The following is a 15,049-nucleotide window of genomic DNA, read 5'->3' as shown; positions in this document are numbered from 1 at the left end:
GGGCGGCCCGCAATGATCGGGGCAGGATACGGACGGCGGCCGGGCAGCTCACCAGCAAGGCAGGGGCAGTCACCGGAGGATCTAAGGTTTGCACCCTCGGTCATGCACTCGGTCCGCTACGCTGGGCAGTAGAAGTGGCCACGCCGAAATGTAGGCCGAGTTCGGCACCGCTCCGGTGGGCCGACTCCACCCAGTCACCACCGGCCGCTGTTGTCGCACTGCCACCCGGCCACGGCGTCCACTCGATGTCCCGGCTCCAGGGCCGCACGGGCCGCAAAGTTCAGATGCAGTTTTCTCCGGCGATACCGCAGCTAGAAACCTCGGAGTCACACAGTCGGGAGCCCCTCTCCCTCAGAAACACGACCACGTAGCACAGGTTGAGGATCTCAGGCAGGATATCCGTGCGGGATGCGGAGGTTCACGGAGCCGGGAGTCTACGCTGCCGTCCCGGTCGCCATCTTGGCTCCTCCCCAGCAGCAGCTGTTTTAAAGCACACTCGTGCTTGTGCTGGCCTCTGCCTGCGGTAGCGAGCAGCGGCGGCGCCAAAGCCATATGTTTTCAATTAGAATGCGCGCCGGTGCTCGCTCCTGCAAGGTGGATGCCAGCACAAGCACGAGGGTGCTTGAAAAGGAGCTGACAGATTGCTAAAGGTCCTCCTAGAGCAGCGTATGCGTGCTGCCTAGGCGAGACCTAAAAAGCACCCTAATTCCATGGATCACTAGTCCTTGCAACACCAGGCCTCAAACTAGTAGGTGGACTTGGGTTTTTGTGAGAGGTGCTCCTAACTGAAGAAGGGTGATTGGATACCAAAGCAAAAAAAAAAAAAACTGAAATCTCCTAGGACTTTCTGGGTGAGAGGGTACAATTTTTCTAGTTTGGGAAGTGTGGGTTTTTGGGAGTAATATGTTTCATTCTTACCTTGGTACCAGTGTGGTACTCAGTAATGTCTAGGATCAGTTCGGTGCAAAGTTTCTGTATCTGTTGATTTCCTTGCAAATAATATTTTGAAGATTTGAACTACTGCCAAGACCCCAGGACCCAAGCGCTTCCTATGATCCCCCAGTTGAGCCTCGCCAAGCAGAAGAGGGAAACAATGACAATTGTTTCAGGAAGCCTAGCGCCAAAGATCCCAAAATTGACACACAAAGCAGCATAGGATAGCAGTGGCAATTGTTTTAAGAAACGTAGCACCAAAACGTAACATTTATGGAAATATCCCATGCCCCAGGTGGTGCCAGCTCCTCCTCTTTTCATGCATATCTTATCTTTAACTCAACAGTTCAGTTACCCGTTTATAAAACCCTTTCGTAAAACACTGGCTGGCCATGATGAGATGTAGTTTTTATTAACTATGCCTTACTAAGACTGAGTTTCTAACTTTCTACACTTCTTGGAGAAAGGCTTAACTGCTCGTCTTCTCTATCCTGAGAGTAAGTTTCAAATGGAATGCACCAGTATTCTGACTCGAGAATGCATGTAGTAAACAATAGTATCCACGCAGAATACTTAGCTATGACTGTGCCAGGAAAAGGCCTCACAAATTATTTATTTCATACCGTTTTTGCTGCACTATACATTTCTTTAGGCGTCCACTTTTTCAAAGGCTTGCATATACTTTGACCCTGCGACCATGAAGGTGAGCGTTTTGAAGTGTTTTTGTAATGATAATTTCTTTCAAAGCTAGTGTGATTTATCTTTCAGGTATCCACATTTAGTTTCACACTTGAAGTTGTGCCCTGTTGTATTTACTGTTATGGTCACGCGCCAGACCCTGGCGCATGACAACATGTGCACCATTGTCTTCTGCGCGAGAGCACCCACTCATTGTCCCTGCCTCCCTATTGGTCCCCAACGTTCCACATCCCAACTTCCCCTGACACTGTCACCCTTAACGGTTCCAACGTTCTCATACCGCCTGTTTCCTGAACGATACCTTCATGTAGGGGGCTATTATGGAATAAAGCTTCCTGAACCCTCACCTTCGCCTCCGCTTCGTTATTACAAGGGGCGACGAGCAGACTCCACCAACAGCCCCCCATGCGGTATCCTGATGCTTTTGCAGGACCGGTCATATTCATGACTGTCTTCACTAAGAATTCCTGAACTTCTGACCTGCGTAAAGACTGACTGTGACTTCGGCGTGTTCCTCACAGCGATCCTGTACTGCCTCTGCTGCAACGTCGGAACACCGCGCTTCAACATTGAATCTCCACACAGATCTTTCACAGCGAGATCGGCGCAACTTGTGAGCACGTTGCCATCAGCGTATATCATTCACACCGCCAATGCCTGCGCAGCTCGCCTCAAACTCCCTTAATAGAAGTTCCCGCCTCCCCTCACAGAACACGTCATTGGGCACCAGTGTTTATTCACCACCGCTTCAATCCTCCTCAGCGGATTCCTGCTCATGCGCATAACGAACTCCTTCAGCTGAACTTTGTCAGCTGTGTTAATCGTCGTAACTGGGCAGCATTTTCTTCGCCACCGCTTCATTCCTCCTCAGAGGATTCTCGCTCATGCGCATGTTGAACTCTCTAATCAGCTGTGTCAATTGTTGGAACTCTTGTCATGCGCACAACTGAGGGTATTCCAATCATTTTTTTTTTTAAATTATTTTTATTGCAGGAATCAGTAAATCGTTACATAATCGGTCAGCATTATATGTCAAGCCAGATCAATGAGACATACCCCTCCGTCCCCCCACCATGAGTCGCTTACACAGCCATTTAGCCCACAACCCTGGGGTCGGGCGGCGGAATTCAATGGGGGCTCAGAAGGATGTCGAAGCTGGCCTGGATGACCCACTGTCCGTCATCTGCTTTTCCAAACAAGCCTATAAACCCAAAAAGAACACCCCACCCTGAACACCCTACAAACCCAGGAAAACCCACCCACCCCCGCCATCAGCGCACGGCAACAACCGCAACAGGATCTACTAAAGGACCCATGGGGAGAGCCACAAAGCTGAAAAGTGCAATTGTCTATCGGGACTCGGGGCGAGCCGCTTCCTCACGTGAGGGTATTCCAATCATATAAGACTTAAAGTGCCTCCGCCCCACTTTGATCAGCTCTTCACACCCTTTGTGGTAAACACGCAGTGCGTTTATGTCCTGCTAGAAGTTTTCACACATACCACAGCAATCATCCCTGCAAAGTGCGTTTCCTTCGCTGATCGGCACAGCCTCAACATTTCTTCGTGCCTTCTCAGCATTGCCTTATTGCATGGTGTAACATCAAATAAACGCCAGCCCTAGCTATCTTCAAGTGTGTTCCAATTTCAAGTGATAAACACACTTATGCTGTTTCCACTTCATCCTTTATGTTTTTTCAGCACATCTCACGGTGATGTGCACACCCTTCTACTTTGTTTACATAAATTTACACCTGATGGCAATTTCACAGTGATGTGCACACTGCAAGCGCATTCAGCATAATTTTAGCACCGGTCACCCACATTTCTGTGGTATTCACATCTACTCCACACAATATGTGTGCTCCGAGTTCATTGAATCTCTCCCAAACCCAACCTTTTCTTCCACTCAAAGGTGAACCATGCATGCCATGGAAGGAGTGGAAGGAATATTTCTGCAATTATATAGAAACATGTGACGATGAGGATTTCACTCCTATAAAGAAAAAGAAAGTTTTATTGTATTGCCTTGGCCCAGGTGGGTTAAAAACTTACAACCAGATTGAGAAGAAAGTAAGGGTGGGTGACTGTTTTTCAACATGCCTTGGATGATTTAGATGCTAATTTTTTACAGATTGTATGTGTTGCGGTAGACCGCTACAAATTTTCACGGAGAAAACAGGGAAAAAATGTGAGCATCGATTAATATGTTTCTGCCATTGAAAGAAGTGGTAGCATTAGTTAAAAAAGCAGACCTTACAGGCAGGTGTGCCAAAGCTGTTCTTGATGAGCCTAACGTTGTGAAAGCTGTTAACACTTCCAATGCAAGCAAAATCAGATCCAAGGAAGGCCAGAATTCAAGCGAGAGGGACAAGAAAGATGATTACAAGAAAAAACACAGCTATGAGAACGCACACCAAGAATACGTTGAAGACACGGAACGTAAATGTTATCGCTGTGGATCCTCGCTTCACCTTGCTGATTTCAAAAAATGCCCGGACAGATTTCAGAAGTGCACGACATGTGGCCTGATGGGGCATTTTGCTAAAGTATGCCAAAGGAAATCCTCCAGACACAGTAAGCCTGTCAAATACATCCAGGGTGAATACGACTCAAAGTCGGAGGAGTCTGATGATTCAGAGTCCGACAACATTAACTACGTGTACTCAATTTAGTATGATGTTCTGGAGCTTGCCCCCATGAGGATCAAGAAACCTATATGTGAAATCAAAATGGGGGGGTGCCTATGAACATAGTTTCCGATTCTGGATCCCCATTCACTATTGTTAATGAAAATGTCTGGAAACAACATTTTGTTAGTAAAATTGGTGCCACCCTGGAAAAGTTCAATGTAATTGTAAAAGCTACACTGGTGATAACATTGAATTCATAGAAACTCGTGATCTGGAGTTCGAATTCAAAAGCAAGAAGACGTTCTGCAAACTCTTTGTGGCTAAAAAAGGACCTTCCGTCTTGGGAAAGTATTTTCAGGAAAAGTGGGCCTACTCAACAGCTTCCAGCACAAAATTGAGTTAAGACAATGCCTCCCCGTGCGTACATAAGGTCAGACATCTTCCTGTTTCCATCAGAGATGATGTCCAAATGGAACTGAACAGACTGGTCACCAATGGTGTAATAGAAAGGGTCGAATCCGCAGAGTGGGTTTCACCTTTGATAGTTGTTAAACGGCCCAATGGAAAAATTAGACTCTGCATTGATCTTAGAGACTTAAATAAGAACATAATTGTTGATCAGTACCCCTTGCCGCGCATAAGTGAAATGTTCAATGCCACAAAAGATATGAATGTTTTTTCTATCATAGACTTAAAGTCTGCGTACCATCAGGTACCATTGCATGTAGAAAGTAGAAAGTACACTACTTTCATTACACCTTTTGGCTGTTATCGTTTCACCAGGGAACTGTTTGGACTGGCCTCGGCCGCTGCGCTTTACCAAAGAATCATGGCTTCCATCTTTGAGGGAGTTACCGGTGTGAGGTTCTTCCAGGACGATGTCCTGGTCATGGGCTGCAGTCAAATGGAACATGATGCACGCTTAATGCAGGTACTTGAAAATCATAAAAGGAATGGGTTGACAGTTGATTTGGACAAATGCAATTTTTCTCAATGTAAAGTTAATTACCTAAGTCACACCATCAGTCATGAACGCATAAAACCCAAGCAGGGATTAGTCGATGCCATCCTTAAAGCTCCTTGTCCCGCCAACAAAGATGATGTAAGAGCTTTTTTCCGTCTTACCGAATATTACTCGAAATTCATTCGCAACTTCTCTGAAAAAACGTGCAACATGAGACAATTACTAAAAAGTAAGATCACATTCTTGGGATCCCAGGATTGTCAGAATGCCTTTGATGTCCTCAAAAAAGAAATAGGCAATGCACCTTTTCTTAAAGGTTTTGACCCCAGAGCCCAGACCTATATCACCACCGATGCCAGCAACAAAGGGCTCGGTGCTGTGCTTTCACAGGTAGACTCTGACAACGAGTGGGTGGTAGCTTTCGCATCAAGATCCCTGACTTCTGCCGAGGAAAGGTACTCGGTGATCGAACGTGAGATGCTTGATTGTTCGTGGGCTCTAAACTACTTCAGTGTGTGTCTGGGGTTACAACATACATCTACGCACTGACCACAAACCGCTCATCAAAATCCTCTCGCCATCGGGCCTGCAGAATGCTTACCCTAGGCTCAGCAAGATGTCAGTCAAATTACTGGACTACAATTATACGGTCGAGTACTGGCCTGGAGTCAAGAATAAAGTGCCCGATTCCTTAAGCAGATTACCCCTACCCCATGAGGAAGTCTTGAATGATCAGGAAGAAGCCGAGAAAGTAGCATTACTGTTCAATGCAGACCTGGACGGGATCACAGCTACTGAGTGGACAGAGCACATGCTGAAAGATTCCACCCTACAAAAGGTATGCAAATACACCAACAGCTCCTGGCCTGAGAAAAAACGCCTGGATGATGACGTCAAAACTTTTTGGGAAATAAGGAACGAACTGAGTCTGGAAAGTGGAGTACTATACAGAATAGGTAAAGCAGTTCCACCCAACACACTCAGAAGCAAGATCCTCAGTGTATGCCACATTGGTCATCTAGGTGTTTCTAAAACGAAGCAAAGAGTCACAAACAGCTATTGGTGGCCAGGAATCGACAAGCAAGTTGAAGTTATGATTAGAGACTGCATGAATTGCAGTGACTCAGACAAAAGCCTTAGAACCTCCAGAGTTCCTCTTACTCCCCTGAACCCTCCAGAAATGCCGTGGGAAATGTTAGGTTTAGATATAACTGGACCCATTGAAGGCCATGATGGCGTGATCAAGTACATTCTAGTGGTTGTGGACCATTTCTCCAAATGGCCTGTGATAAAGATTGTTCACAGTGCAGACAGTTCTTCGGTCATTTCATTTTTAGACACACTATTCTTGTGTTAAGGATTACCCAAATACTTACTGACTGATAATGGCCCCCAATTCCTGTCAGATGCATTCAAATCATTCTTGGAGAGAAACTGTATCACTCGCCTCACCACCTCTCTTTACTATCCTCAAGGTAATGGCCTCGTTGAACGTTTCAATTGAGTCATTAAAGGATACAATTGTCCAGGAATGCCAACCTCCACTGGGAAGAGGAAATATTCAAACTCATTTGGGCTTATAGAATCTCGCCATGTGCCAGTACCAACGAATCACCTTTTGTCCTCATGAGAAGCAGACAACCCCTGAGCAGAGACTTAGGTTGGATGTCCTCATCCAAACAGATTGAGTGGTCACCAGAAACCATCAGAGAAAACATTGAGAAAGCACAAAAGTGCTATAAAGACTGGTACGACACCAGACATAGTGTCAAAGAACATTCCTTCAGAATTGGTGATTTGGTCAAAGTTAGTCTTGAAAGGAAAGTCAAGAAGGGAGATAGTAGATTCACCGCCCCCCTTTGCATCAGCAAACTGTACAACCCAGTAGTGCCAATAAGGATTTGTGGGTTGATTACGATGACCCTGAAAGTGGTCACAGTTCTATGCCTTTTAATAACAGAATGTATTCAAGAAATGTAGATGTCCAAGGTAGTCCTCCACCCACCGCTGAATCCACTGATTGTCACACACCGGACCAGAATGATGAAGTTAGTCTTCACGCTCCCATGCCCTATTAGAGCGATGAAGGAGATGCACATTCTGATACCGAAGCCATGTCCGACAATCGTGATCTCAGGGAAAGGTTTGGTCGAACCATTAGCGATCCACACTCTGATTCTGAGGTTGTGTCCGACAATCTTGGTCTCAGGGGAAGGTGTGGTAGAACCATTAACAACCCAGACGATTTCATTTTGTTTGTGAGTAACTATATCGTTGTCCAACACTCAAGAGAAGACGACCCTGGTGCGTGACAACATGTGCACCATTGTCTCCTGCGCGAGAGAACCCACTTGTTGTCCCTGCCTCCCTATTGGTCACCAACGTTCCACCTCCCAACTTCCCCTGACACTGTCACCCTTAACGGTTCCAACATTCTCATGCCGCCTGTTTCCTGAACGATACCTTCATGTAGGGGGCTGTAATGGAATAAAGCTTCCTAAACCCTCACCTTCACCTCCGCTTCGTTATTACATGCCCGAGCTGTGTTGTGAGTAAAATTAACTTGACTGTTGGAAACCAAGAAGGCTGAGTATGTGCAGAGTTCAGTGTACTGGGCCTGAGTGGGATGTTCGATGTATACAGTCTGGTACTAAAACCCAAAGTTGCTACGCAAGAACGAGGTGATGGCTGTAATGCTGGATCAAACGAGGACTGGGCAGGATTAGCTACGATTTTATGATATTACTTTTAGTTCGTGTGTGTCTTGTACAGCATGAATGAGACCTGGCTTCACTTCATGAAGTCTTTGGACTTAATGAATTTTCCTCCTGTTATGTTTTTTAGGGCAGCTGAATTGGCATTTGCTCTGGAACCGCTTCCTGAAGCTGAGTTACCCCCTACTCCTGAGTTCACAGAGGTAAAGAAGAAATGAAATGGGTCCAAGTTTGTGGAATATCAGAAACCAGTAAGAATTTTAGAGGTTGAGGAAAGAGGACATGTACTGTGGAGCAAAAGTGAATGAATACTTGAGGGATCTTTCAATTACTTTTGTTTTTCAGATGTGTGAAACCTTACTTTCATCTATTCTCACACCTTCATTTCCTGTTGCCTTCTAAACCTATTTCATTTCGCTTCCTTCTCATTTGGCAGCTGGCCAAGTCCCTTAAAAAGCACAGTCAATCAGTCCTTTGTTGTTTTTTCTGATTGCAGCAGTTTTCCTTTGTGGATTGGGATTTCACTTTCTCCCATTCCAAGTATTGGGCTACGGGTCTCGCCTTTCTCAGTGCAATTGTCCACTGGTGAAAGTGCTCCTGATGACACAGGCCCTTTTCCCAACTCTGACTTTTTTTGTGCCTTTTTGGCCTTCTTGAGAGGATGTTAAAAGTGGTATCAACCTTGTCCCCTGTAAAGTTATTTTATTTTGTAAAGGATTTAAAAAATATTTTAGTTTTGATGTAAACAACTAACATTAATAGCAGTGAAACAAACAATGAGGACACGGGTATTTGATGTAGAGTGTACATTGTAGAATGAGAAAATTACAGTGGGCCTACCAGTGGTTCTCAAGGAGCTATGTGGCCCTCCACATCCATCCGTCCCTCTGCCCCTGCCCCCTCAACCACCACCTATGTCTGTTACTTTGTTGGTGACTGTGCCTCTGTATGTCCATATTCCAAAGCTCCAAATGGCATTTCTTTCTTCACCTCCCATTACCTGTCTCTGTGTAAAGACTTTTGGCTCTTACTAGAGCTCTTATTGGAGCCTACTGCGTCCAGGATTTACATTCTGGATATCATCCTTGTACCAGTCTCTCTACACCTTTTTACACATTTCATAACAGTGAAAATTATCTTGTGTTAAATCTTCTACACACTTACACTTAAGCAGGTTTCCTGGTATGGTGCTGAGAAGGGTAGAACACACTTCTACAAGCTAAAGAGTTAAGTCAAGGACTGAGAGTAAAGTCATGTTTTCAGAGCTTTGAGAAGTAGAAGGTCCTGTACAGATATCCAACAACAGGGCAGTAAGTCCTATTAGGTAGGAGCCAGGATCGAAAAATAGTGCTTTCCTAGTCTCTGACGCTGGTAGCAAGTAAAATAAAGAGATCCGAATTTCCCTAGAATAACGCTCAAGCTGTGCAATAAGTGTAGGAAGCGGGCGGGGTTCATGCATCTTGCCTGGACATGCCCAGACAGTGCAAGCTTCTGGAGGTTAATATTTTTAAAACTTAGCAGCATTATAGGATTCCCTCTGACCCTGGACCCGCTGCTCGCTCTCCTGGGGTATTCTAGGCAACTGCGGAATAATGTGCGGCACATGGTGGACATGGGCCTAATGGTAGCGAAGTGCAGAACAGCAATGAGATGTGCCAGGGGCCTGGCGTCCACTACAGCAGAATGGTCTAAAGACATGATCTTTTGCAACACGCGATCTGAACTATACAGCGAGCTACTTCCCCCTCAGAGCCGCCCCAAAAGTTTCTGGAGTTTATATCCGAGTTATCTAGCTGGTAGCAAGTCAGAAACGCCAGGGTGAAGAGATCCAGTTCAACACTACATATTTAGTTAGGAATATATGCTTTGGCACTTCCTTGAGAATGCTCGCACGTTTTAACCCTGTACATACCCATTGCTTGTTAGCCTTGTGAAGCCTGCTGAGGACGAGATATGTATAGAGGCCGGTGATCGTATTTGTAATGTCTGTGTTGTATTATAGGATATGTTTGCAATATGCACCATCTTTAGATTGACGGCTTGGAATGTATAACATGATCTGATTGTCACTACTGTACACTGTGGATGTAATCATTATGATTCTGTTTTGGGGTGTTGACTTTTTTTTTATTTTTTTTTTATTAGTCTTTTTGCTTCCAACAAAATGTAATAAATACAATAATAAACAAGCATTGGCATAGCCAATAGATCTCGCCTTTGGGACCTTATAAGTGTGTAGCCATGCAACAGTTGATGTTGTTGCACCAAGGATATTGTGCTGCATAACTAAATACTTATAATGTCCCAAAAGCGAGACCTATTGGCTATGCCAATGCTTGTTGCTTACAGTTAACGATTTAACTGTTGGTCTTTTTTTATACAAATATACCTTCACTCTAACTCATTAAAAACAATTGTAATATAGTTACTTTAGTTCTTAGGTGTGGCCTATTTTGTGAACTGCCTTTAAACCCTGAAACTGTGACATTGAAGGGGGAAGGAAGTGCAGTTTGTAAATCCGTTTCATCACGAACGTTTGCACAGTTGTATTTGCATGTGCTTGTCTAGCAAAGTAAAGAGAATTCGGCTTTTTACTTTGAGCCTCCATTGCTTTAATCAATTTCATCTGGGTTTTTTTTCTGTTCCTAATAGAAGGAAGTTTACGTATCTCAATTTAGTTGGTTTGACATCCAGTTGTCATACAAATTTTGACCGCAAACTGATAGGCCAAGTACAACAATTCTTGCCAAGAAATTACAAAATAGATGAATGGAAAATAATTTGAGAGGTAAATCTGGCATAAATTCTGTATTTCCGTAAGGAACAGTATATCATCCTTTATTTTTTTTGTAGCAAGTAGGCCTCTTTTAAAAAAAAAAAAAAAAAACATTAAGTACAGACAACTCAGTACAATAATTTTTTTGATTTCAGATTTAATTCGGAAACCAGAATAAGAGGGTTAGACTGGCTGGGCAAAGTAGTGTAGTTGGGTGCAGTGAATTGGAATCGGTTTTATTATGCCAACCTTTATCTTTGAACTATGAAATCCCATTATCATCCCCTGCAACACAGTTACAGACACTTATACCCAGCCAGGTACCTTAAATACCGCACAACAAGGGACACATATACTGTCAAACACTGCACAGTTGTGTATGCATCTATACAGCCATGTACTCATTAACAGCCATGTGGGCAACAGCCTTACAAAATACACACTAAGACAATAGTGTGCATGTAAACACAACTGTTTGTTCAAAAGTAAGTGTGTGTACAGAAACATGTCTGGACGTAGTAAGTTTGTGTACAGAAACATGTCTGGATGTAGTATTACACAGTATCAACAGAAGCACAGGTGTCTACACAACGCTATCAAATATGTATTTCAAAACTTTACAAACAGTACAGCCAAATATACTTTAACATCTGTGTACACAGCAACATAATTCTGTCCACTACAACGTGTGTATTGAGTGCGGGGTGTTTGTACAGTAACATTTAAGGAAGCAGCACTAATATGTACACTGCACCACAAGGTACTGCATGGTTAAAAGTGTGGACAGCAAAAGTAGCCTATATGGTAATTCTACTTTTCCTCCAGTAATGTATGTTCAGTAGCAGCCTATATACAGTAGTACAAGTCAGTAAAGTGTGGTGAAGGGATACAAAATATAAGCACTGTAATGAGAAACAAGCAGGACATAAGGATTTGGACAGCTCGGACAGTGTCATCAAATGGGCTGAGCATGGAATGCTAGATCTAACCCCCTCATCCCCCCCCCCCCCTCCCTTTAAACCCATAACCTGTAAATGTATAGCGAAAAAGCACAAAATGTTACAGGATGCACCCAGTTACAAACGCACCAAAGGCCCCAAGGATTTTTAGCATTGAACATAGATACGTGTTTTGAGGGTAAGACAACAACGTGTAACGTCTTGATGCAAATGTATGGAATACAAGAATAGCATCTAAAGCTGCTCTTGTCCAAACAGTGTGGTAGTGTGTGACACAGTAATTTCTATATTCTGCCACTCACTAGTCTGGTAGCAAGAAGATGACAAGTTGTTTCTTATTACCCTCCTCAGTTCCTGTCATTTCTCCGAACACGACTTGCAAGTGAGTCTCTTGTGTGCAGATTGAAGGGCGGTTTCTGCAAGGAGAGACATGCGTAAACGTGCTGGGACGCTTTGAAGTTCAAACCGATACCACAATGCAGTCCATTTATGTAACTAGGCTGTCAATGGACGCCCGTGACATGCAAAGGAAGTTGTGACTGTGGCATTCCTCAATAGAACGCAGCAGGGACATCGAACAATCTGCTGTTATTATAACTGTTAGAAATGTTAGCCTGCGGACATGACATGCCGATTTTTTTCTGTTCCTTTATTGGGAACTGCACTGGACCTTTTCAAGCACTGATTATGAGTGTAGTGGAGTAATGGGTATTTACCACGCACAATAAATGCCGACATTGTGAGATTTGATGTTTACCAAGTGATCACGACCGGGAGTTGTGTGCGCGCGCGCTCGCGCAAGAAGGAAATAAAAACAAGCATGCGAAAAGAAGAAAAAAAAGTGCTCGCGAGCAAAAAGTTCAACCGCGACCGGGAGTTGTGTGTGCCTGCATGCGCAAAAAGTAAATACAAGCACGAAAGTGAAAGCTCATTGAGGCACGCAAGGCTTAATGAGCCTTGACAGAAACCGACATGGCTGTTGCGCGCGTGCACGCTCGCGTGAACGCAAGCACTAGGCCACCAAAAGCCTGTGGCAGCACTTTGAAAACCCACACACTAAATTTCTCACAGAGCAGCGCATGCGCTGGCTCGGCGAGACCTAAAAAAAGAGTAGGAAGCAGCCTCTTTAAATAGTGGATCAAAAGAGGTGCACTGTGTAAAGAGTCCAGGCAAACATCAAAGGAATTGCAGATGCACAAATGACACTCCAAATGCTCTTTTTTGTGGAAGTGTGGGCGAGCATTTGGGCATATCAGGGGGTAGTGCTAAGCATCTATTGCACACACAAAGGCAGTAAGTGAGAGACACACTCCAAGAAATACGACACCAATTCCTAAAAAGAACACATACTTTTATATGAATTTAGATACCAATATCATTGGAATCAAGTAAGTACTTTTCAAATGATGAATTTTTACAATTTTCCAAAGTTGACACAGTGCAATTTTTGGGGTACGGGAATTTTATCCTGTGGTAGGAAACATGTCCTGCATTCGGGCCCCTAACATCAACTTATGGGACTGTCCTTCCTCGACTTAAGGTTCGTATGAGGCAAGGTCCAAGGCTACACCAACAGGTCACCTCGAGAGGCTCTGGGGAGTCTGGGTGCAGGTGTGTTAAGTCATCAGGTGTCCAATTCACTTCAATAGGAGAACGGTCCGATCGGATAGAGGCTGCAAACTGGGACTTGGGGGAGGGGGCCAGTGCGGGGGAACCCACAGAGATGCTTGGGCATGGAGGGACCCTGTTGGTCCACTTCTCCTTGGGCTGTGGGGCTCTGGTGCAGTGGTGTCTATTGGCGTCTGATTCCATACTGGAGTCACTCGCAATTGGAGAGGACTGCAGACAGTGACTGAAAGTCCAGTTTGTCCAGACCTAAGGATGGGCTCAGCTCTTGTGGGTCTCAGGACCCTGTGGACACCGTCACCTTCCTTTGACTTAGGCTCTGGAGCGCGTGTGCAGGGGTGCTTTGAGGTGTCGGCTGTCCTGGACTCGCTCTTTCTTTGATTTCTGCAGAAGTGGGCAAACAGGACAGCTGGGCCACTCTCGTTGTGAGTCTCATTGTCCCTGAAGTCCCCCCGCCGTGAAGGTCGGTTTTCCTCGGCGTTTGTGTCCAGTCTGGTCAAAACAAGCCTTGGCTTCTGCAAGGGGTCTAGTACCCCAGGTATTAGCATTGTGCGGCTCCGGTCGGATCTGACCTGTGGGAGCATGGCTACCTCTTCCGGGGCGACTGCTGCATCTGTAGTCCCAGTGAGCGGCAGATCGGTGTACTGGACATTGCTTCTTTGTTGGCTGCGGCTGCAAGGGAGTAGCTCCTCTACTCCAAGGGCGTTTCTTTAGCAATTGGCGAAGCACTGGCAGCCCTCCAGGTTTCTTGGAGTCTGCACATCTGCAGGACAAGTCGGTTGCTCCACTTGGGTTGGGTGCAGCAGGTTGGCAGGGTTGGCACCAAGCTAGTCTTGCTCCTCGGTTCTTGGGTCAGCAGTCTTCCTAATCCACTCCTTCTTTTGTGTCCATCGAAATCTGAAGTCTTGGTATCAGGGGGTCCCCTAAATACTCAATTTAGGGGCATGAGGGTTAGTAGCCAATGGGCTGCTTAACCCCTAGGGTCACTACGCCTTCTATATGACCACTTCCTGGGGGTAAGTGGGTTTAACCCTGTCCTAGAGTTGCTAATTCTGCCATCGCCAAGATGGCAGACGTCTAATTTTCATGTCCACATCAGGCAGCCCACCTTAGGGGTTGAACTAGCCTGTGGAAAAACACACCTCTCTGACTACTAATTGTCCTGCCTGTCTAGGTGCTAAATGGGCCCTGGTCAGGGGAGTTGGAATCCCCTCCCCTCTGAGGGAAGCCAGATTTGCATACCAAAGACGGTGGGCTCTTTGAAGCTCCCTGCCTTGGAATGCTAATTTATGGGTCATCCTGATGGAGGGGATGTAATACACCTACTGCCGGAGAAGGCTTTGTTCCTGACCTCCTGAGAGCATGGGCGCTCACCCCTGTGGATCAAACACCCGTCTGTGGTGGCAGGCTGGTCCAAACAAGTTGGTAGGTTTTCAGGGGGCACCTCTAAGGTGCCCTCTGGGTGCTTGTATTAATAAATCCATCACTGAGGGTGGTACGATGGAGGAATTGCCCTCCTGGATATCAAGAATTATTATTGGGCGACACAACTCACGCGATAAACCAGTGTACATATATATCACAGGAAGATCCTGGATTTTTCATGGATAGATGGCTCCTCCCGGGGGGGAGGTTTTTTAGGGGCACTATACACTAACCCAGCCAAGCTGAAACTGCCGGGACCCACGGGACACGCGGTCCAAGTGTGGCGGGCAGCCACGAGGAGCTTGGGTCAGGAGGATAAGAT

The 15,049-nt window shown here is 45.4% G+C and overlaps 1 protein-coding gene across 1 annotated transcript in view; it reads left to right on the top strand.

The window, feature by feature from the left end:
- The window catches only part of CDC23 (cell division cycle 23), a 57,051-nt gene that overhangs the window by 16,556 nt on the left and 25,446 nt on the right, over positions 1-15,049 (top strand). Inside the window, exon 2 of the mRNA XM_085618379.1 lies at positions 8,072-8,144. Within this exon, the coding sequence (XP_085474505.1) occupies positions 8,072-8,144 (73 nt within the window). The remainder of the gene's footprint in view (positions 1-8,071; positions 8,145-15,049) is intronic.

The sequence above is a fragment of the Triturus cristatus genome, chromosome 7 (assembly GCF_964204655.1).
Source record: "Triturus cristatus chromosome 7, aTriCri1.1, whole genome shotgun sequence".
Taxonomy (NCBI): domain Eukaryota; kingdom Metazoa; phylum Chordata; class Amphibia; order Caudata; family Salamandridae; genus Triturus; species Triturus cristatus.
Note: the sequence above shows the minus strand (reverse complement) of the source record. Positions and strands in the feature narration are given on the sequence as shown.